The 23691-nt window shown below is 45.0% G+C and overlaps 2 protein-coding genes across 2 annotated transcripts; one reads left to right on the plus strand and one right to left on the minus strand.

Annotated features, from left to right (window-relative positions):
* Positions 1–657: 657 nt before the first annotated feature.
* Positions 658–1869, plus strand: LOC308317983 (kelch domain-containing protein 3-like; the record flags this gene model as incomplete). The annotated part of the gene is made up of 1 exon (XM_080767330.1): positions 658–1869. The coding sequence occupies one exon, from the start codon at positions 658–660 to the stop codon at positions 1867–1869; it is 1212 nt and encodes a 403-aa protein (XP_080623456.1).
* An 8100-nt stretch (positions 1870–9969) lies between these two features.
* Positions 9970–13405, minus strand: LOC308319121 (uncharacterized protein). Its single transcript, XM_080768979.1, has 5 exons — positions 13338–13405; positions 12145–12267; positions 11857–12027; positions 11140–11271; positions 9970–10372 (listed from the first exon to the last, which is right to left on the minus strand). Exons 1-5 carry the CDS (start codon positions 13384–13386, stop codon positions 10059–10061), a joined length of 789 nt encoding a protein of 262 aa, XP_080625105.1. The 5' UTR covers positions 13387–13405; the 3' UTR covers positions 9970–10058.
* Positions 13406–23691: the final 10286 nt, after the last annotated feature.

Consider the following 23691-nt stretch of genomic DNA (forward strand, 5'->3'; position numbering starts at 1 on the left):
AGGTTGGCGTTAACTCCGGCCGTGTGAACCCAACGCTCTAAAACACGCATGTTTGTAACGTTAGAGAGCAATGATGAACCCTTTTAAAGTTAATTTGTAGAACACTTCTTTCCCACACTATTATCTTACATGATGGAATACAACTGCAAAATGCAATGTCCTAAAATAGGCATCAACTATATGAGACTAATGGATTGTCTGTCTGTCTGTCTGTCTGTCTGTCTCTGCCCCCCTACAGTGTTATGGCCCCAACCCCCTGCTGTTAAGGGCCCAGTGACAATGGCCTTGTTATGCAGAGCTGTACAGACTGGACAATGGAGGAGAGGAGAGGAGAGGAGAGGAGAGGAGAGGAGAGGAGAGGAGAGGAGAGGAGAGGAGAGGAGAGGATATCCAGAGAGAGAGAGTGAGAGTGAGAGTGAGAGAGAGATGGTTGGCAATTACAAATACGTGTCCATTTGATTTCATTTGTACACTCTCAATCAAAGGTGTACTGAAACGTTTGAGATCAAAGTCTCTGATCGCTCTTTGTAATACACCGATTGGCTAAGCCTTGTGTGACATTTGTGCCGACGTCCCATCATAAGGTGTCAGCTCGCACAACAACAGAGGTCCATTCTCTTACAGCGGCACAAAAGCAGAAAATCCGACAATTGGGACATGTTGCACTGGATGGTGCACCTGAAGGGCCCGAGGAGAGCCAGTCATGCTGCTGTGGCAGTGCGACACAAGGTCTACACCTTCGGAGGCTACTGCGACGGGGAGATGTACCGGCACAACCGCGGTCAGATCCACGTGCACGTCTTCAACACGGTGTCGCTGCACTGGGCCAAGTCGCCTCGAGGCGGTGGCGAGGTCCCCTCCATGCGCTACGGCCACACGGCGGCGCTGATGGGCAACACCGTCTACGTCTGGGGAGGGAGCACCTACACGCGGGAGGACAGCAAGGAGCTGTACGCCTTCGACGTGGACGCCCACGCGTGGTTCAAGCCGCGCGTCTCCGGGACGGCGCCGGGGGCGAGGCGCAGCCACTCGGCCTGCGTGGTGGGCAGGGCCATGTACGTCTACGGAGGATACAGCCAGCTGAGCGGCTGCACCAATGACATCTACAGGTTGGACACCAACGCCGCCTCCGCCGTAGCCGCCATGCTCTGGTCTTTGGTGAACGCCAGAGGCACGCCGCCGCCCGTTTCCTTCTACCACTCTGCCACCAACATCGGCACCAAGATGTTTGTGTTCGGCGGCCAAGGGGACCGCTTCGAGAGCATCAGCGTGTTCGACACGGAGACCGCCTCCTGGCTGAGCACGTCTCCCGCACAGCTCCTCCCGGAGGGACACGGAGGCGGCGGGGTTCATTCTGCCTTCGCCCACGACAGAGAGCTGTACATATTCACCAGCTACCCCATGACGACCTTCGTCGACCTGTGGAAGTTCAACCCGGAGTCCCTCTCCTGGAAGAAGGTGGAGCCCAGGGGGAAAACGCCCTCCTCGTGGATGTCCAGGATGTGCTGCTGCGTGGTGGGAAACCGCATCCTCCTCTTCGCGGGATACAACCTCGAAGACCTGGAGAGCGAGGACGAGGACGAGGAAGACGAGATGTCCGACCTCTACATCTTGGACTTGAGTCCCAGTCTGAAGACGTTGTGCAAGCTGGAGGTCATTCGAGGCTGCCTGGAGCAGTCGGGGCTCCCGCACGACCTCCGGTGGGAACTGGCAGCCTTGGCTCATACCAACGGCCATAGGAAACACAGCGCGAGCGTGCTCTCCGCCAGGGAGGCCGGTAAGAGTCCGTTCGGCCTGCGTGTTTACCAGCGAGTGTTTATGGCTGCATTTGTTGTTGCGTGGTTTCACTATTATGCTATGCTGCTGTGACTCCCTTAACCCCTCCCCCCCCCTCCCCCAATGAGAATAATTTCCAAACGATGGAACAGAAGAAAGGTAAAGAAGAGAGAACAGAACAGGAACATCCTCAGTGATCCCCAGTTGATGATCTCCATTAGGAAGACAGTCATGGAAGATGACTTCATGAAACACGCCTGTGAGAAAGACCTGAGAGCGGGAGAGGAAATGGACTGCAAAAGGTGGAGACCTTTGCATTTCTGTTTAGTTTTTTTTCCCCCATGGGTGAAGTTGAAACTGCATTTTCGCCCCATCCCTCCCCAGGACTGCCCGCATAAGTCTGATATCCTGTTTGTCCGACCTACGTGGCTGGTTAAGACTGAGGTTAGTGTTATCGACCTACGTGGCCGGTTAAGACTGAGGTTAGGGTTAGAAATAGTGTTAGTAATCAGTCGGACTAACGTGAGGTCGGAACTCGGAACAATGACATGTTACCTTACTCCCATAATACGTGGCTTTACGTGCGATTAGGTTTAGTGTTATAGAGCACGACTAGCGGCCTGGAAGACAATTTACAATTAATTTTTCTCATAGACATTTCAGAAAGTATTTATTTAAAGACGTTTTAAGCCTCAGACAAAGCCAACTCATGACAACAAACCCAATTTTCCAATTTTTTGAAGTGAGAGGTGCCTTTCATCACAATGATGACATCTGAATGATGTCAACATGATGTCCAATCATATGAGCATACATTCTGTGCTCAAACGGACAGACAGACAGACACACAAAGCTGTGCATAGGAGTAGGGATGGAGCTCGTTAATTTTTGAGGGGCGCCAGCCCCCCTCCCACAGCTTTTGTCCCCACACGTCTCAATGTTTGCCTTTGACAATGACATGAGAAATTAGGTCAAATGTCCACCAAATATGACCTAAACCTTGTCCCCACACGTCACTTAATTTGCCATTGACAATGGAAGGAGAAATTAGGTCAAATATGACGTAAATTTGTGGCAACACAAAGCGGCCCTCACTTCGCACGGGTGTGATTTTTATTGATGACGACCACCTTACCGATCGGGGCTTATCGAGCCGGGTTCTTATCGAGCCCACTATCGAGCATTTTCTATTATTTTGAGGTATATGACGGACGGGAGACGACAATAAGACAGAACCAGCATCTTTTACTATATCCACACTTTTCCTGGGCTGTGTGCTCCAGTTCCTGTCAATTTGATCCAATGAAAGCCAATGGTCAGATGACCAATGATATCCAATGAAATCAACAGGAACTGGAGCACACACAGCCCAGGAAAAGTGTGGATAGGGCCTTAGTTCAAATACAGTACTTTTCTAACAGACGGAAGTATCGGGTATCGGGTTTCGAGCTCCATATATAGGACCGGCTTCACCGCTAAAAAAAACAAATCATGTGTGGAGGTACTATAAATTGGACCTTGAGCTTCACGTGACCAGCCTGACGTGCAGCCCTATAACCCTTCATGTATCGTCAGATGTCCAGCTCAACGTATAGCCATGGCCTCCTCTATCGTGCTCCAGCCGTCGGCGACGTCGAAGAGCCTGGCATCTTGAGGGTGGTCTGTAAAATAGGGGGGGGGAGTCTGCTCAGGCTCGCCAGCCTAGCAGTTAACCATGTGTCCGCACAGTCATAAATGATGTCTCTCTCTCTCTCTCTCCCTAGGTTTGTCCTCAGACTGACATCATAGTGGCGGTGAGGGAGGTACAGACGGGCTGTCCAGGAATCTGGCCACCGTTTCAGCCTGTTCTGTTCAGATCCCCATTGACTTCCATTATGGAATTAAATGAAGATACCTCAAACCTCTCCTGCTCTCTCTCTCCCCCCAGTTCAATAAAAGTGCACGGTGGTCATTTTATGGTCTTTTCCTCTCTACCTACTCTCCACCCTCCATCCCTCCATTCCTTCTCACTCTGCACTCATTCTTTTATATCCTCCTGTTCTTTTTCCTCTCTGCTCTCATACAACAATTGCTGTTATAGCTTTAGCCTTTTCCTCAGCCGCGTGTGTGTGTGTGTGTGTGTGTGTGTGTGTGTGTGTGTGTGTGTGTGTGTGTGTCTGTGCGTGTGCACAGTATGCATGAGTGTGTATGTATTTGTCGGTATGCAAGTGTGTGTGAGTGTACAGTATGTGCATGAGAGAGAGAGAGAGAGAGAGAGAGACAGAGAGACTTCCAGTAAGTCAGCAGGCTGTGGGTTCATGCCATTTGCCCAAAGGCATTTGAAAGGACACGTATTGTCAGTTGTCATGTGGGGATTGAACCTGTGACCTTGTTGTGGTGTGTGTGTGTGCGCGTGTGTGTGCGCGTGCGTGTGTGTGTGCATGTGTGTTGATTTTGATGTGACTGCCGTAGACAGGACAGCAAACAGAGGTGCGTTTTAAACATATCCTGTAGATTTCTACATGACTGTGTGAGTTGGCACCAGAAACCACCATTGAAACACAGGAAATATTCAGAGAGAGAGAGAGAGAGAGAGAGAGAGAGTGTGAGAGAGTGAGAGAGAGAGAGAGAGAGAGAGAGAGAGAGAGAGAGAGAGAGAGAGAGAGAGAGAGTGGGGAGAGAGAGAGAGAGAGAGAGAGAGAGGGGAGAGAGAGAGAGAGGAGAGAGAGAGAGAGAGAGAGAGAGAGAGAGAGAGAGAGAGAGAGAGAGAGACTTGAAGGTGGGGTTCAGAATGGGAAAGTGTTTTAGTGTTTTATGGTAGAATAGATTCCTGTGAGAACTGAGAACTGCACAATAGAGTCAAATTGAGGACAGATCGGTAGATATGTGTGCTCTATACACTACACTGTAATGTCCTCGTTTAACTCTGAGAGTGTACAAATGGTTATGCACTCTTGCAGACCTACAAGCTCGTAGCACGCCACTCGGTGGCGCGCTATGAGCTTGTAGATCTGCTATTTTTAAATAGCTAAAGCATAACGTAATGCTAACACCAAAACGGGTTCCCGCCCCAAAATGGGTTAACAGTTAAACCCGTTAAAAAGGCAATTTGATTGGCCATGGAATGCTGTTCATATTATTCCAGAACCCTGCTTTGGATTATTTTTTTAAACTTTTGAGAATCAATCACAAATAAATTGACTGCTCTTCTGCAAGTCATTTGTAGGCAACTGTAATGGGCCTTTAGTTTGCCGCCATCTACTGGTGGCAGTGTGGCAATGCGCAGAGTAGAATATAAGGTTAATTTATAGCCTAAAAATAAAGTGCATAGACTTAATTGAACCGCCAAACACAATAGAAACATGAATGGAAATAATAATACTGTTGATACTTTTACTTAATGTAAAAAAGAGGGGAGTTAGAAGCTCGGAACCTGAAGAAAAACAAAAAAAACAATCAATAAGCTTTGGGTGTGTGGATTCTCTGTTCTCCTGTTTTCTCTGTCTGCCTACAGGCTGGTATGAACGGCCTGCTCCCCCAGTACCTGTGTGTCCCTGCGTGATTACTGCACCAATAGAATATGCGCGGGAAATCATCCTCATACCCAGAAGTTATGCAGGAATGCCTATTGAGTGGCAAAAAAAAAACTTTCTGGCCTTGACAGCACAACCAAAACAGAAAAGTAAAATAGACGTTAAACTCACTTTGCCATTGACTTAATGCACGAGCATACCCTATAGCCTGCACACCACACCTATAGTGCTGTCAAATATAGAGCCCAAAGTGTGCAAATTAATATATTGCCAACCCTAACAAATAATATGCCACCATCATAATGGCTCCTACACATGTCGTAGCTAGTTTGCTAACGTGTCAATGTTTATGTTGGATCAAATGGTCGAATGAGACACTGAGGTGTTTTGGCAACAGGCAAAGAGTTGACAAGAGGTGACAGCATTTGAGAATGGAAGTGATCCGAGCCAATTATGAGTTTCACTTTTAACCCATTTTGAGCGGGAACCCCTTTTGTTGTTTTAAACATTACCGGTATGTTATAATTTAGCTATTGAAAAATAGCAGATCTACAAGCTCATATCGCGCCACCGAGTGGCGCGCTATGAGCCACTCGAATTTAAAAACAGAATTTAAAAACAAATGATGTCAGGCCTAAATGGGTTAATGGCAGCTGATGTGACATACACGTCGAAAAGTGACAGGTCTGAGTCGTCTGACACAATAACACAGGATCACACACTGTTGTGACACTGAGCGCTTTTTGGAAAGGTGCTATATAAATAGTTATTATCTAACAAAACCATGCACGCACGCACGCACGCACGCACGCACGCACGCACGCACGCACGCACACACGCACACACGCACACACGCACACACGCACACACGCACACACGCACACACACACACACACACACACACACACACACACACACACACACACACACACACACACACACACACACACATAAAACTGATAAAAACTAGATTGAGGGAACTGCTCCAATTTCCCAACGAATTTTCTAATCAAACCTGTATTATGACAGCACCTGTCCCTACAGGGGCCGGCGTGGTTTTGTGGTTGTGTGTGTAATGCGGCCATGCGCGTGTGCATACACCCATGTGCGTGCGTGTGTGTGTGTGTGTGTGTGTGTGTGTGTGTGTGTGTGGTGGTGCAGATGATATGACACTGTGCAGTGGAGTCAGATCAAAGGATCGGTGTTACACTGAGTGGGAACAGAGGTGAACCTCAGTGGGCCCAGTAATGAGCCCTGTGGGACCCCTACAGGTGTTTACTGTGCAGGCACACATGTGGTTCAACTCAACAGGGCCTTTTCTATGCACATTAAAACATGTCCGATGACGTAGTCGACAGACGTCATAAAGTGGTGGCGGTGGGCGAACAGGTATTCAAACGCTAACAAGGTGGCTTTTGTTCTGCTGCCAGGTGGAGAGTATATAAATGTTGCACTGCAGTACAGCACGGGCTTTACTTCCATTCGACTACTGTGATGAAGCCAGTCCAGTCCACGCTACAATTCGCCGCTGCCGCCAAGACCCCGGTGCCCGCCGCCGCCACCCCGGCGCCCGCCGCCGCCACCCCGGCGCCCGCCGACAAGACCCCGGTGCCCGCCGACAACGACGCTGCCGAGGCGGACAGCACTGTCGTCAGCGCCAACAACACAACGGCTCTTTTAAGAGCTAATAATTCCAAAAGTGTCGTCGGCAGCAGCCAGCAGCCCGAGGGCGCAAATATCACGCCACCTGGAAAGACGTTTGCCTGGATCACGTACGACTCTACTAAAGACAGAGTGTTTTGTAGCTGTTGCTCTAGAGCTGTGGAGCTGCGGCGCTCCACTCCCATCGGAATCAACACAACACACGAACAAGATACGTTGAACGCGTTTACACGCGAAGGGTTTTCCGAGTCCTGGCAAGAAACACTTTCCTCGTGCGCTGAATGGTGGGCTACGTGAATAAGCGACCGCCACAATTACATGACATGAATTTTTTGCCTTTTTGGGCGCATTTCCGCATTTGACCAAAATTTGGAGGTCAAATGCGGAAGTGCAACCGAGCGCTCAATGTTAAAGCTCAGCTGCACGGGGTTTCCTCGTCATGAATCCATTCCACGGGTCCGCCTGCAGTCCTTCCTCTTACCACTAGGGCCCAGCGCTTCAACATTGGAGTGCCTAGCCATGGCCCCTTGGGTGCCGAGTGCCCGCACTGAGCGACCGACCCTACCCTGGAGCTGGGGTTGTCCGGTGTCGGCGGTGTGAATGCGTCACAGCTGTGGTCGTTCGTAAATAAGGCACACTGTGACGTCACCGCCCACCACACTCAACAAACTGACCACATTCCCGGTGCGCATTTCCGAACGCACCCAAATCAATTCATAATAGAGCACCCAAGTCCTGACGTCACTTTCAGTAGAGGGCGTCAGTCCACAGGTTCATTAGGGTTTTATTTGCATTGAAATCCCCACCGGGATTTTAGGCCGCTTCATTTAAGAACTGCGTTTGAAAAATAAATAAATGATAATAATACATTTAAATTAATGTGGACACAAAAGCCTTGAAACTACAAGCGTATGATAGTGTCGCTTCTACTATACATGTCACGCCCAGCTGTCAACACATTGCTTTCCTGAGATTCCTCTTTGACGTAAGCTCAGCTGCCAGTGACTCGACTCGTAGTAACCACGAAACATTAAATATCAATAAATTAATAAATTTAAAAACTGAATTAACATGTCAGTTTCTGCTGTGCGACGGGCAGCTGCAGCCACCCCGCCTACCCGGAAATGTAGTCTCTGGGTTGTTTGACTCGTGTCTAGCGCTTATTGTGTATATTTGTACATTTCCACCTTCGATGCTTCATATCCATATGAGTGAAAAGGCCGGCCGGGATGATCGGTTTATTTTTCAAACACAGTTCTTATATTCTCTAAGAGCCTATAATGTTAAATGATCAGGGTTTTATTAATAAAGTTATTCCAAACACATGGTTACTGTTTAAAGTGTAATATGTGCACAATTGAAACCCATTAAGATGCATTATGTTGATTGGTTGATGTTCATTGTGTGAACGATGGACATTATAAAGGAATACACTGCTGTAAAGGACATTTCTATATTAAGGTGAAATGGAAAATGGACATAATAGCATGACAATGCAATAAGAACACATGGCTGGGCTACATGAGAAGAATGTTTATTTAAAATAATTGATGATTCAATTTCATTTAATTCCGTTGTGTTTTAACTATGTTTTCATTGTACCTTAAAATCATCATTGTTGTTTTATTTCAAAGTTTAGAACACTGTTAAAGGTTAAAATATTAAGATAGGACAGGTCTTTGTCTATAGAGGGCCAGCCTCTCTCTACCGGGAAACAGCTACTGACCCAGATCTCATTGGTCAAAAAGTCAGGAAGCGCCTATTTCATGTCCGGTGTGCTTTTTACATGCTCTGCTTTGTAACGATTTCATCTCGTGTTTTACCAAATAAATGCTGAGATTCTGAGAACACTGTCAACGTGAATCCTCCTTCTACACTTCCTTCCGAGGCGACACACATCAGGGATTTTAAACCATAATGGTTTTGTGCACTTTTGTACTTAATTGGTATCTGCTATATGTGAACCGTTTTATTTGTACTGTTTCGTTGTTTAATGTAGGCTACTGTCTATGCTGCAACCCAATTTGCCCTTTGGGGACACTAAATAAACTTGAACCTTGATGTTGAATGATTTCATAACCTACTAACCTAATGGACCTGCAGTAGTACAGGGTGGGCTCCTGTCTATCTCTCTTCCATCTTTTCTTCCTATTCCCCCTCCTTCCATCGGTGCTCCATAGAGAGCATATTAACGTACTGCATATGTGTGTGGTACTACACCAGCTGTACAGTAGTGGCGCAGAGGAAAAAGCTCCAGGGGGTCATAAATACAGCACAGAAGATCGTTGGCTGCCCTCTCCCCACACTGGAAGAACTACACAGAGACTGCTGTCTTCAAAAAAACTCTGAACATTATGAAAGACATTATATCCCACCCCGCTCACTCACTGTTTGAACTGTTGCCATCAGGCAGACGGTACAGAGTGATCAAGTCAGGGACCAACAGATTCAGTAACAGCTTCTATCCCACAGCGGTAGTTGCACTCGATGCTGCTAAGAAATGATCTGTTGCTGCGACACAGTCGCTGCCGTCTTAAGTGCAATAAGGGTTTGTTGTGCAATAACAGCTACAATTACATGTTTGTGCAATATACATATGCCTATAGTGCTACAGGGGTTGTGCAATAACAGGAAGTCATGTGTGTTTTGTTTTAGCTTTATGTTGTTTTGTGATATGATGCACTGATTGGTTGGCACTTTTAATTTCGTTGAATAAATAAAATAAAGATCTACTGTATCTAGCAGCCTAACCATTTGTATAGCATGACCTGAATGACAAAAACAACATGTAGCAACAATTTGGGGGTCCTTAACAATAAACATGAAAAAGGTGCATGTTGAATTAAATTGTATTATTAACCCATTCTGAACGGGAACCCATTTTGGTGTTAGCATCATGTTATGCTTTAGCTATTGAAAAATAGCAGATCTACAAGCTCATAGCGCGCCACCGAGTGGCGCGCTACGAGCTTGTAGGTCTGCTATTTTTTGAAAAAATCGAAGAACGACTGACATTTTTAGAATCTGATCTCGGGTCAGAATGGGTTAAACAGACCAGTGTGTGTCCAGTGGAAACCTCGTATGAATCTGATCTCAGGTCAGAATGGGTTAAACTATCAAACTGCAGAGCAGAAGCGTCAGAGGAAAGACACTCAGGAAGCGTGTGCTCAGCAGAGGGCCGGCGCTGCTGGCCATAAGAGCGGGCGCTGCCTTGAACCCTATGGGGAGCAGCAGGGGGTCCTTGGGGTCGATCTTGGAGAAGTTCCCGTTGCAGTAGTCAGAGTTGCAGCAGGTCGGTCCCTCTATGAACGTGGTTATGGTGATCAGAGGGCTGAAGAGCGTGATGTGAAAGTATTTACCCTCGCACCATTCCTGAGTGGTACAGCCGTTATTCCGCTGGAGCCTCCCGTTCGGCGTTATGACTACACACACATGATCACGCACGCATGCACACGCACGTACGTCACACACACAAAGATTGTTTGACATTAGCACAGTTATTACGGTATGCAAGCTTTACTTTACACATTGCCCTTTTGATGGTTGTGCGTTATGTTCGGTAGTGGTACACGTACATTTTGATGCCAATACTTTTGCACTTTCACTCAATCATACGTAAGCGTAGAACATCTATGAAACTATGCATATACTGTACACTATATAGTGCCATGTCTACATAAAATGCTATCTAAGTTACGCCTGTAAGGTCTTCGGGGATAGGTCAAGTGCTACGGGCCAAGATGGAAGAGGTGTGAGGGAGTGAGAATAGATTTGAAAGCACTTAGTAACGTACGCATATACAAATACTCATGCAGATAATGTACGCATATGCAAATACTCATGCAGATAACGTACGCATATACAAATACTCATGCAGATATGCTACCCTCAGGAAGGAGATATGGTGTACCAGCATACAATAAGGTCAGACTAAAGAGGTCCTTTGTCTACCAGTCGACCTTGAGGCTTAATCAGGAGATGTAGTAGCCACAGGATAATCTAAGCGGTGGATATTGCTCATTGCTCTTTATGTATGTAATTTGTCTTGTTCTTTGTGTTTGTATATGTGTTTCTGCATACTTGGCTGCTGTGTCGCAAGACAAATTTCAGTGTGAACTGACAATAAAGTACTATATCATATCATATCATATCATATCTGGTACAAAAAGCCTAAAATGTTAGGACTCACGTGTTGCGTTTACACACATGTTCCTCCCTCCTCTGCACCACATTATTCTGTTGCATCTCGTAAGGTCATGAGGTCCATGGCAGCTCATGCACCTCAAACCGTTGAAACGAAGATTCCGGAGATCCTCAGGAACTGAAATGAAAACGGCAAAATAAAACATACATATATAGTTTAGCATATTTCATTTCATAGTGAGCTTCACTTTAATTGCAAGTTTAGATCAGTGATTGCCTGACAGTTGGTATAGGCTATGTGGTTTAACTTAACAAAAGGACTGCGTTTTTGAGGTGAATAATAATTATTGGCAAACAGTGTTTTTCAAAAGCTTAAAACTTATTTAAAGATCAATATAATGTGTCCTACAGACAGTCCTACTCTACTTTAACATTATGTTTGAGTGATAACACAGCATAATCGTCTAAAATTATGTGTAGTCAGAAATGGACTAAATCCTATAGGTTTAACAATTAACCTAAATAAAACTGTGTCGCATGATTTAAATCAAATCCTAATTTGGTCAAACAAAATATAATTATTAAAAAGCTAAGATGAACATGAATTAAAAGTGGAATCTACCCATAGACCTACTTTTAATGAAAAATGTACTGATCACAAATGAAAACATTATTATGAGAATTTTACAAAAGACGTTTTTTTTTATACTAAAACCAATTAGAATGATGAAATATGTAATAGTATTGTAACTATTGTACATACGTTGATGGGTCTCATTGTTACAGCCCGATGTGTTGCAACACATCCCTGAACACGCGGCGTCCCCTTGCCCCATGTTCGCGAGGATAGGCGCTAAAGGTTCATTCATCTTGTTTTGTCCACACCTTATGATTCGCGTACAATGCTTGCGGATACTCCTCGGACCCGCCGTTGCTATGAAAGAAATACAAAAATAAAACCAAAATAATCATCTTGAAGGGTTGAAACGTTGTCAGAAATCGTATTGTTTGAAGCAAATAAGTAGCAGAAAGAAAGAAAGTTGTACGTTACACGTCAGACTTGAAGTGATGCAGACGTCATCGTCGTTGGTGCAGTTCTTTAGCACCACGATGGTGCATTGAACGTCTGTGTCATCGACGCACGTCCAACACTGCAGGTCTGTGACAGCTTCAGCTGGATTAAGGAAAATATAGAGAGATTCATTATACCGGTGGTTCCCAAACCTTTTCATGTCAAGGACCCCCAAATTGACACTAATTAGCCTACAGACCACATTGGAAAAGATATGCCAGGGACCCCCACAATAAGATTTTTAAAAAATCGCAAATAGTTACACACTATCTCTATAGTCATGTGTTCAAGACGGATCTGTCCGATATTTCATTTTCCATCCTAATGAAATCTTTCACAGACTTTCCTACTAGGCTTAGGAATATATACTCTGCCCGGGATCTGGACAGGACAGGACCAGCCTGCCCAGTGTCCCTATATGGAGCTGGCCTGTTCTGACCTCACCAAAACTCCATATTTGGGCATGCCTGACACAGAACTCCACAAGCTGACCCGTTCTGTTCCGACATCCTAACACTCCATATTTGGGCATGGCTGACACAGACATAATATCTGGGCGGGGCATGCATTTTCAACTTGCATCATCCCAAGTAGAGGCCCCACCGTAGAGGCCCCACGGGCACCTCTCTAGTGGATATAATATCAATACTAGGGATGTCGCGAATCCCGATCACGTTTTTTTGCTCCCGATCCGATTCCGGTCATTTTTCCGATCACGTGATCGGATCGGGACATGCCTACGAAATACATTTTAGTCGACCAAATCAACTGCAGATTTAGTCGACTAAAACTAGACCAACGCTAAAACATTTCAGATGACTGAGATGTGACTATAAAACTAAATGGAAATCTCATTTTAACCCATTCTGACCGGGCACCCATTTTGGTGTTAGCATCATGTTATGCTTTACCTATTGAAAAATAGCAGATCTACAAGCTCATATCGCGCCACCGAGTGGCGCGATACGAGCTTGTAGGTCTGCTATTTTTGAAAAATTCGAAGAACGACTGTCATTTTTAGAATCTGATCTCAGGTCAGAATGGGTTCATCAGACCAGTGTGTGTCCAGTGGAAACCTCGTATGAATCTGATCTCAGGTCAGAATGGGTTAAAGACTAAAACTTCTATAAACATTAGCTGTTAAAATCAACGCTATAGCGAGTTGGACTTGCCTGCATAGAGGATGCTCCATGTTACACACACCGTCCAAATCAGCTTCATGGTGGTGAGGAATGATGAGAAAATGTGTGAACGTGGCCTAAAAACCGTCAGCTAATGGCCTTAAATACCATCAGCTAATGGGGCTTGTACTGGTGAGGAAATAATGTTACGTGTTTGGAGAAAAAAACACTGGACTTTTTCCAAAGACAACGGAGTACAAATTGTTGTCATTTTGCTTTAGGTGTTTGGAGAAAAAACACTGGACTTTGTCCAAAGACAACTGAATTTGTAGTCTCAGTTGTCTTTGGAAAAAAACGAAACTTACAATTTAGGCATTTAGCAGACTTAATCCAGAGCGATTTACATTAAGCAAGAACAAAAAAAGCATGGCAATACATCACATACAAAAAAGCAGTTTTTTTTTTATCCCACGATTTTGTTTAACGCATTTTTTCACCCAGTGTCAATTATCTAATGTAATCCTGGGCGCTATACACTTCCTCTGCCAACCTGGGGGGGCAGCGGGCTGACCTCATGCTTCCTTCTATGCATGAGGAGTCCAAGCTGCTTCTTTTCACCTGACAGGGGGGAGTTTCCCCGGCCGGACATAGCGCGTGGAAGAAATACGTTATTCCGACCAGTGGGACACGGGAAGAACATGCAAACTCCACACAGAAAGGCCCTTTCGCCAACCCCGCCTCGGGTATGGGCACTGATGACGCGGAGGAGAGAATAACGCAACCAGTGCCCACTGCAGCGTCCCCAGCGGGAATCGAACCCAGGACCCAAAAAAAAACGTAACAGTGGAATATCTATAATTCTATATAATGAAACTATGCATAGCCTATATACTTTAAAGTGCTATGTCTACATAAAATGCTATTCTAGTGCTGTCTACATAAAATGCTATAAGTCTGCATAAAATGTTATCTAAGGTCACATTCACACCAGAGAGCTTTGCTGCGATTGAATCTTGCTGCGCATTTTCAGAAAGTGCACTTCGTTTGACAGGTGTGAAGGCTCATTCGAATCCTAATGCGTATCAAATAACCGCATTCTACTCCGAGCAAAAACGGGGGTTTCGCTTCGCTTCCAATCGCACTTGATTACGATTCGGTGCAGGTGTGAATGCAATCCGCAGTAAATAAAGGGAATGAAGCAAACAATGTGGCGGGTGAGGAGCTGAACACAGTTGGAGACGGAGAAGGCATATTTTACGCAGCGCAAAGATGTCCCGTTTCCGTGAATAGACGTGGTCGAATGAGGAGACTGAAGCCCTGATCGAAATGAGGAAGAGTACATTAATCAATTGCTTAAGGAAACACATACAAACACTGCAGTGCAGCCTATTATAGCCTACAGAATATTATTTTTGTCTGTCTGTCTGTCTGTCTGTGCGTGCCGTAAACATGGAGTGCTGTCACTGTGTGGGGACTGGGGAGTATAGGGACTTTCATCTCGATAAACTTGTAAACATTTTGCGCTGCTGTCTGTTATATCAGTGCGCTCAGCGCTGTGCCTCCATGCCCAAAAGAACAAGCGGCTGCGTGCGTAGGAGTGTAATTTTATCATCATAGATTTCACTGTGTAGGCTAGTTTATGAATGGAACACATTGATAAAGGTCCCCCCTGCTGCGTTTCCAATTGCTGCGAATGACAGTGTGAAGGCAAACCGCAGCAAATTAAATATGCAAGAATCCCAAATTCTCCGCCCGTTCGCATTGAGTCTACCGAAGTATTAGGTGGGAATGTGACCTAAGTCTACATAAAGTGCTATCTAAGTTACATAAGTTGAGGACTGTAAGGTCGTCGGGGCTAGGGCAAGTGCTACGGGCCATGATGGAGTCTGAAGAGGTGGGTTTTCAGACTACGGTGGAAGGTTGGGAGTTTTTTTTTTAGATTAGATGTATTGTCACTGACTGCACATAGTATACAAATACTTTGACAATGAGATGAATAGTGGCGTCTAACCAGAGTGCAATACAGTAATGCAGTAATGGGAATAAATACACTTATTTGTTGAATGTACGGCTGCAGTTCTGACTGTAATGGTGAGTGAGGCTGCAGTTCTGACTGTAATGGTGAGTGAGGCTGCAGTTCTGACTGTAATGGGAAGCGCATTCCATAGTTTTGGAGCCAAGACTTTGGGACGTGTAGAGCGTTGCCCCGGCGTTTTTAGTGAAGGTACTTCCAGCTTGCCTGCGTTTGACTGATCACTCGTCACTCTCGCGGTGATTTCCCCCCTCTCCTTGGTTCCATAATATGTCCACATGTCTTCTCGTCAAGTAAGGTGTAAACATTGAGAACTGTTTTGACGTGAGGGGAGGGGATATCCTCACCCCAACATTTTCTAACGGCGAATAATAATACCAACGTCGATCCAGAGCCATAGAGTAGAAGAGTTGTGACAAGTCAAAGATAGGAGAGATGGAAGATGGTGTAGCCTACTGCAGTGACAGTGTACACACCAGTGTCTCTGACAAGCAAACTTACGAACTACAGACTGGCAGCCAAGTAGCCTAGCATCCTACATGTAGGCAGGAAGATGGCTCCCAAATAAGCCCAAATCCTACCGAACGTGTCACTACGCCCTCCCCCTATTATTATGTATTATAGGCCTACCCCATATAATGAGGAGCCCATTCACATTGACACTCAGATGGATGGAGCCCGCACACCATATTAGGTACAATAAAAGCCCATTCACATCAACATCAACAGAGAGCGGTCTGGCGCTTATAGACAGCTATATCTTCTTAAGTAACAGAGTGGAGGTAACCCGCCTGCCTGCTCTTGCCGTGTTTTCTGTACCTGAGAAATCTAGGCTTTTCAGCCATTTCCTTACTATTTTGAAAAACATTTTAACAGTACAAATAGCCAAAATACAAGCGATGTAGATCAGCTGGTTGAACTATTGTATTATCTTTTTTTAAATAGTAAAATATGGCAAATAAGTTGAGGGATAAGGAAGGGTAAGGAGTGGACCGAGATAGGGCCCCGCCTGACATTGACCAAACCTGCTATACGGTGGACAGTTATCTATTTTTTGAGTGGTTATAAATAATAATGTTTCACAAGCTTTTGAATGTCAAGGACCGTCATTGAAATGCATCAACTCCTCTTTCAAGTGGTGTGGGAAATGTCACATCTGTGACAAAAGCCAAGACAAACAATATGTCACATCTTTTGGACAATCACAACCATTGTGTACAGTACGGCAGCAAGGTGATACCTAGGTGACACTTCCCATATAGACAGCCCATTCATCCAAACAGAAAAGGTCCTCTCTAATTATATTAAACGACATCAAAATCACAAAGCTTGAATTATCCTCTTTTCAATCTGTAAAGTGTTTGTTTCATAAAAATCCACTGTAGACATTTTATGAGCTAATTCCGGTCAAGAAATTCCTGCTGGAGTTTGGAAGCGCTCGTTGACTATCACTCGACGGCCCAGGCGTACCACCTGTTTAGAATGTGCACATAATGCAGGAGGCAGCAGGTTGCTTTACTGATAACGAGCGCTTCCATACTCTGATACTTTAGAAAATAATCATCTGCAACAATAGATCTGAACAATAGCAGATCTACAAGCTCATAGCGCAGCACCGAGTGCCACGCTACGAGCTTGTAGATCTGCTATTTTTGAAAAATCTTGAAAATGTGGCGCAAATCTTTGCATATATATTCTTTCAGAACGAAGGTTTTTAACTCAAACCTTTGCTTCTGGGAGGGGGCCCCTGGAACAACATATTTTCAGATAGGGTCCGGGGTTGGTGGCCAAATACAGATAATGTTTGGTGTCCTGGACATTAAATAATTTGAGAACCACTGACATAGAAACACAGTTTTTTCTGAAAACTGTCATGATTTAGAAGACATTTTGTAGAATCTGGTCTCAGGTCTAAATTTGGATCAATTTGAGTCGGACTCTCCTCCCCCACCCGAGTCCTCTCGAGTCACTACAATGCAATGAAATTAATGTATTATACGTATTATATTAGCCTATATGTATTATACCCATACAATGAGGAGCCCATTCACATTGACACTCAGATGGTTGTACACCATATTAGGTACAACTAGAAAAAGTGCCCTTCTGGGCACATAGGTCTCCACCAGGAGCTGGATAGGTATTGAAAAGTTTGTTTGTTGTTCACTAAATTGCTGACCACCCAAAAGTTCTCCCGTGTGTGTGTGTGTGTGTGTGTCGCGACTTGGCCTGTTGTAGCGCCACCATGACACCGATTTGAAAACTGTCAAGTGGCATTTCTTCCTCAGCCTAGTGGGAATATGCACATGCATTTTGTCGCTGCGTTGAGGAGTTGTGGTTTTGTACAAAACTGGTACAAAGCGGGCTACGCCTGAAAACCTTAGAAGCCAATCATAGCCAATCAGGATGGATGATGAGAAATCAAACAAACCCGTCTTGCTCACATTATACCGATTTGCGTGAAATTTGGATAAAATCTGTTGGTGTAATATTAGAATATGGCATTTTGTTTGAAACCGTGCACTCCTATCTTAGCCAATCAGGATGGAGACTGAAAAATCTGAAATACCCGTTTCGTTGGATGGCTCTAGAGAGACTGTGTACCAGAATTTGCGTGATGTTTGGACAAAATCTGTAGGTGTACTGTCCAAAAAGATGTTTTGCACAAAGCGGCCTCCTGGTGGCACTATAAGAGGCCAATGTGAAAACCTTGGGGCAGAGGTGCAGCTGTGGCATTCAGGGAGTGTGTGTGCAGAGTATGGCTGCGATCAAGCCAACGGTGCCGGAGATTAGCTGTCCACAGATGGACAGACACATGGACGGACGGACGGACGGACGGAGTGCAAAACATACTCTCGCCCCATGCCTTCGGCCTGGTGGAGACAATAAAAGCCCATTCACATCAACATTAACAGAGAGCTGTCTGGCGCTTATATTGGAGCTAACGCGCCTGCCTGCTCTTGCCGTGTTTTCTGTACCTATATGGAATGAGAGAAATCTAAGGCTTTTCAGCCATTTCCTTACTATTTTGTAAAACATTTAAAATAGTTCAAATAGCCGAAATACAAGCTCACAACTAGTCGATGTACTGTAGATCGGGCTAGTTGGACTATTTTATTATCTTTTTAAAAATAGTAAAATATGGCAAATAAGGAAGAGTAAGGAGTGGACCGAGATAGGGCCCCCGCCTGAGGGCCGCGCCTTGACCAAACCTACTATACGGTGGACAGTTATCTTTTTTCTATTGTTTTGAGTGGTTATAAATAATAATGTTTCCCAAGCTTTTGAATGTCAAGGATCCCGTCATTGAAGTCATTGAACTGCATCAACTCCTCTTTGTATTGTGTGGGAAACAACGGGTGCTTTTGTCACATCTGTGACAAAAGCCAAGACAAATGTAATCTAGGACATGATGTAACGTGTTACGTTTTTTTGGACAATTTTCACACGATACCGTTGGGAAACAACGTTAGCCAGATTTCATTAATAGCCTAAAACGGTAGTCTTTAATTAATTAATTAAAAATGTCCACTTTCAAACTGTTAATATGGAAAAAGACACAAAATATAACACATTTTCCAGAATCCTGGGATTTAAGGACTGGCCTTGTGCCCCTTAATCCATTTAGACCTAAAAAAAAAAAAAGTCTTCTAAATCAGAAAGTTTTCTGAAAAACCCCAATGTTCCTATACTGTATATCAGTGTTTCTCAATTAACTATTTCATGCCAAGGTCAGGGATCCAAAAAAGTGATATGTAATTGGCCGCCAACCCCCGTCTGAAAATATGTTGTTCCAGGGACCCCCGCAGAAGCAAAGATTTGAGTTAAAAATGTTCGCTCGGAAAGAATATATGTATTGAATATGGATTCGCGCCACGTTTTCACGATATTGCTAAAATAGCAGATCTATACAAGCTCGTAGCGCGGCACTCGATCTTGTAGATCTGCTATTTATCAACAGCTAAAGTATTTAACATATGCTTAGTTAAAACAACAAAAGGGGTTTCCGTCCTGAACGGGAACAAAATAATGCAGATCATTAGAGTGGTGTCTGCGTGGAACGGACTGGAGGCTTCCATAATGCAGATCATTAGAGTGGTGTCTGCGTGGAACGGACTGGAGGCTTCCATAATGCAGATCATTAGAGTGGTGTCTGCGTGGAACGGACTGGAGGCTTCCATAATGCAGATCATTAGAGTGGTGTCTGCGTGGAACGGACTGGAGGCTTCCATAATGCAGATCATTAGAGTGGTGTCTGCGTGGAACGGACTGGAGGCTTTCATAATGCAGATCATTAGAGTGGTGTCTGCGTGGAACGGACTGGAGGCTTCCATAATGCAGATCATTAGAGTGGTGTCTGCGTGGAACGGACTGGAGGCTTCCATAATGCAGATCATTAGAGTGGTGTCTGCGTGGAACGGACTGGAGGCTTCCGTAATGCAGATCATTAGAGTGGTGTCTGCGTGGAACGGACTGGAGGCTTTCATAATGCAGATCATTAGAGTGGTGTCTGCGTGGAACGGACTGGAGGCTTCCATAATGCAGATCATTAGAGTGGTGTCTGCGTGGAACGGACTGGAGGCTTCCATAATGCAGATCATTAGAGTGGTGTCTGCGTGGAACGGACTGGAGGCTTCCATAATGCAGATCATTAGAGTGGTGTCTGCGTGGAACGGACTGGAGGCTTCCATAATGCAGATCATTAGAGTGGTGTCTGCGTGGAACGGACTGGAGGCTTCCATAATGCAGATCATTAGAGTGGTGTCTGCGTGGAACGGACTGGAGGCTTTCATAATGCAGATCATTAGAGTGGTGTCTGCGTGGAACGGACTGGAGGCTTCCATAATGCAGATCATTAGAGTGGTGTCTGCGTGGAACGGACTGGAGGCTTCCATAATGCAGATCATTAGAGTGGTGTCTGCGTGGAACGGACTGGAGGCTTCCATAATGCAGATCATTAGAGTGGTGTCTGCGTGGAACGGACTGGAGGCTTCCATGATGCAGATCATTAGAGTGGTGTCTGCGTGGAACGGACTGGAGGCTTCCATAATGCAGATCATTAGAGTGGTGTCTGCGTGGAACGGACCGGAGGCTTCCATGATGCAGATCATTAGAGTGGTGTCTGCGTGGAACGGACTGGAGGCTTCCATAATGCAGATCATTAGAGTGGTGTCTGCGTGGAACGGACTGGAGGCTTCCATAATGCAGATCATTAGAGTGGTGTCTGCGTGGAACGGACCGGAGGCTTCCATGATGCAGATCATTAGAGTGGTGTCTGCGTGGAACGGACTGGAGGCTTCCATAATGCAGATCATTAGAGTGGTGTCTGCGTGGAACGGACCGGAGGCTTCCATGATGCAGATCATTAGAGTGGTGTCTGCGTGGAACGGACTGGAGGCTTCCATAATGCAGATCATTAGAGTGGTGTCTGCGTGGAACGGACTGGAGGCTTCCATAATGCAGATCATTAGAGTGGTGTCTGCGTGGAACGGACCGGAGGCTTCCATGATGCAGATCATTAGAGTGGTGTCTGCGTGGAACGGACTGGAGGCTTCCATAATGCAGATCATTAGAGTGGTGTCTGCGTGGAACGGACTGGAGGCTTCCATGATGCAGATCATTAGAGTGGTGTCTGCGTGGAACGGACTGGAGGCTTCCGTAATGCAGATCATTAGAGTGGTGTCTGCGTGGAACGGACTGGAGGCTTCCATAATGCAGATCATTATAGAGTGGTGTCTGCGTGGAACGGACTGGAGGCTTTCATGTTGGATGGTTATTTTAATCAGCTACTCTTTTTCAGAATACGCATTTGGAGAAGCATGTCTGATGCTAATCTATAGACAGAAAACATTTTATACACTCACAAGACCATATTTCAAAGTCTTTGGCCTTTGAGCATGATGACGTGGAACGCATTGTATAGCCTACTGTATGTTCATGTTTCGTTCAAATATAACGCTGCATTTTGGTGGGCACTATTTTTTTTTTTTTTTTTTTTTTTTTTGAATTCCTGCGGGAGCCCGGGAAAAGGTCGGCAAATTCCCAGGAATTAAAATGAGCCAAATCCGGGAAAATATTAAACCCTACTTCGGAGGTTAATTGACCCGACTCTCCTTGTGAATAGTAAAAACATCTCGTGTGAACAGGTATATAGATTTTTTTTTTGTTAATATATTTTTTATCCCACGATTTTGTAACCCATTTTTCACCCCTGTGTCAATCATCTAATGTGATCCTGGGCTCAGTCTACACACCCTCCACCAACCTAGTCCCCATATATGGGGGACAAGGGGAGAGCAACAGACTTGAACTCATGCTTCCTTCATGCCTGGGGGGAGTTTCCCTGGTTGGATGTAGCGCGTGGAAGGAACACGTTATTCCAACCATGTCCTTTCCCCTCCATCAGGCGTGTAGATAGATTTCTTAATGATGATGATGATTTCTTAATGATTTTAACCAACAGATCAACAGATATTTACAGACGGTTGTAAGGACCATATTGCACTTTATTGCATGGGAAACTGGGGGTTTACAGTATGTGGCCAGGGGTCAATTCCAGCAGAGCTTCCACATATCGGACAATGTGTCAGCGTTTACTGCTGCTTTAAGGGCAATTCAGTGTGCACTAGTGTGGGTTGAGCGTGTATAGACCATTACATAGCATTATTTGCTTGGATTCTGCGGCTGCCCTGCTGGCAATAAGGGATGGGAATTCCAGGGCCCGCCCTGACCTGGTATTAGAGTGCCTGTGCTGTCTGCTCACATTTCAAAGATCAGGATGTCAGGTTTGTTGTGTTTTTGGAGTGCCTAGTCACTCAGGAGTTGAAGGTAATGAAAGGACTCATATACTGGAGTACAGTATGCAAATAAAAGCTTGAGTGGCAGATTGAGTGGGCTTAGAGGTCGACATTTCTTCTCCGAGCAGACTTCAATTAAAAATAAGAGGTGGAAATTAAAATGTGGGTGCAGGGATGACATTGTCTTAGTCTAGTCGTAGCATATCGTCTTAGTCTGCAGTAAATATAAAAGGACAGCCGTTTTTGTGGAGCTGTCTGATCTGGGATTTACAAGCTTTTCTTTGCAGTCAATATTTGGAAAGAGAACAGAACAGAACAAAACAAAACGGAACTATAATAGGCAAAGCAGGGGGTTCCGGTGACGTCATGACCGAGGTAGACGTGTGAAAGACTATAGCTCCGCTGAACCTATTTACAAAATAGCCTTCAAACTAATCAAAACCTAACAAATGAGTACTGAAATATACTGAAATGGTCGTCAAAGAATGGTGAAAGGCAGGACTACGAAAAGTTCGGGCAATATTATTGTAGGGCCAATATGCCTTTCTTTCTTTATAGTTACGCCAGAAATACGGTTTGTTCAACACGCTCACACTTGGGGTGTCTTGTTTACTCACTTGTTGTCGATGCTGATGGACGATGACTGCCAGAGCTCTGATTTATGGCAGGAGTTTGTGTTGTGTGTGGGTGTAAAGGTTTCAAAATAAAAACGGGGGGAAACAAAACAAGAACAGGCTCCAGAGTCCAGACATAAACTAAATAAAGGTCTCAAAAACATATGAGCGCAGGGTTCAATAAAACAAATAATAAAGCATTTGTCTGTCTGTCTGTCTTTCTTTCTTTCTTTCTTTAAACTTGTTTGTGCGATGCGTGCGAGCTGTTTAAATCTCTATCTCTACTTCTCCTACTACAGGTGTCATACTTTCCACCCACAGCTGTGGGCCTGTGGCTTAATTAAAGGGAACCATGGTGCTATTTTCCAAAGCCAACCAGTGGAGGCGCCATTTAGTCACAAATATGTGAAATCAAGTAAGATGGCAAACAATTATAATGTACATTGTATTATAAGTTGCAATAACCAACTTTGGAGAAAGAAGTGGAGACAAACCCTGAGTCTTCCACTGTTGCAAGTTGCAACACCCCTTTCATGACGACGACAGGCCCAGGAAATAATTCCCCATACATTTTTCCCATAGAGATTTCAAAAAGTATTTATTTAAAGATCTGTAAGCCTCGAACAAAGCCAACAACAAGCACAATATGCTGGGCCAAAATAATAATTACAAAGAAAAACAACAAAAAGTGTAACCTGCCCTTATTCGGCCCAAAACATTTTGTTGGTTTAATGTTTAATATTTCCTTTAAGCCACCTCTTCAGGTTGAATTTGAAGGTCAAATAAGTGGAGGTCTCTCTTACTTCTGTAGGGAGACTGTTCCAGTGATGGGAGGCTCTAACAGAGAAGACTGTTTTACCAAACACACTACATGTTTGGTACTTCACAGTCCCCTCTGGTAGTTGCCCTGTTGCTCTGTCACCTACTGTCCCTTCGATGTATGAACTGTTTCAGTGGTGGAG

Source organism: Protomyctophum bolini, assembly GCF_963924005.1.
Source record: "Protomyctophum bolini genome assembly, chromosome: 7".
NCBI lineage: Eukaryota > Metazoa > Chordata > Actinopteri > Myctophiformes > Myctophidae > Protomyctophum > Protomyctophum bolini.

What these genes read in the sequence shown, in the direction of transcription:
- LOC308319121 (XM_080768979.1), bottom strand. Translation starts at nt 13,386, where the DNA reads ATGAAGCTGATTTGGACGGTGTGTGTAACATGGAGCATCCTCTATGCA. An exon ending in ATGGAGCATCCTCTATGCAG is followed by an intron (nt 12,268 to 13,337) that starts GCAAGTCCAACT and finishes TCCTTAATCCAG; the next exon opens with CTGAAGCTGTCACAGACCTG. An exon ending in CATGTGTGTAAACGCAACAC is followed by an intron (nt 10,373 to 11,139) that starts GTGAGTCCTAAC and finishes ATGTGTGTGTAG; the next exon opens with TCATAACGCCGAACGGGAGG.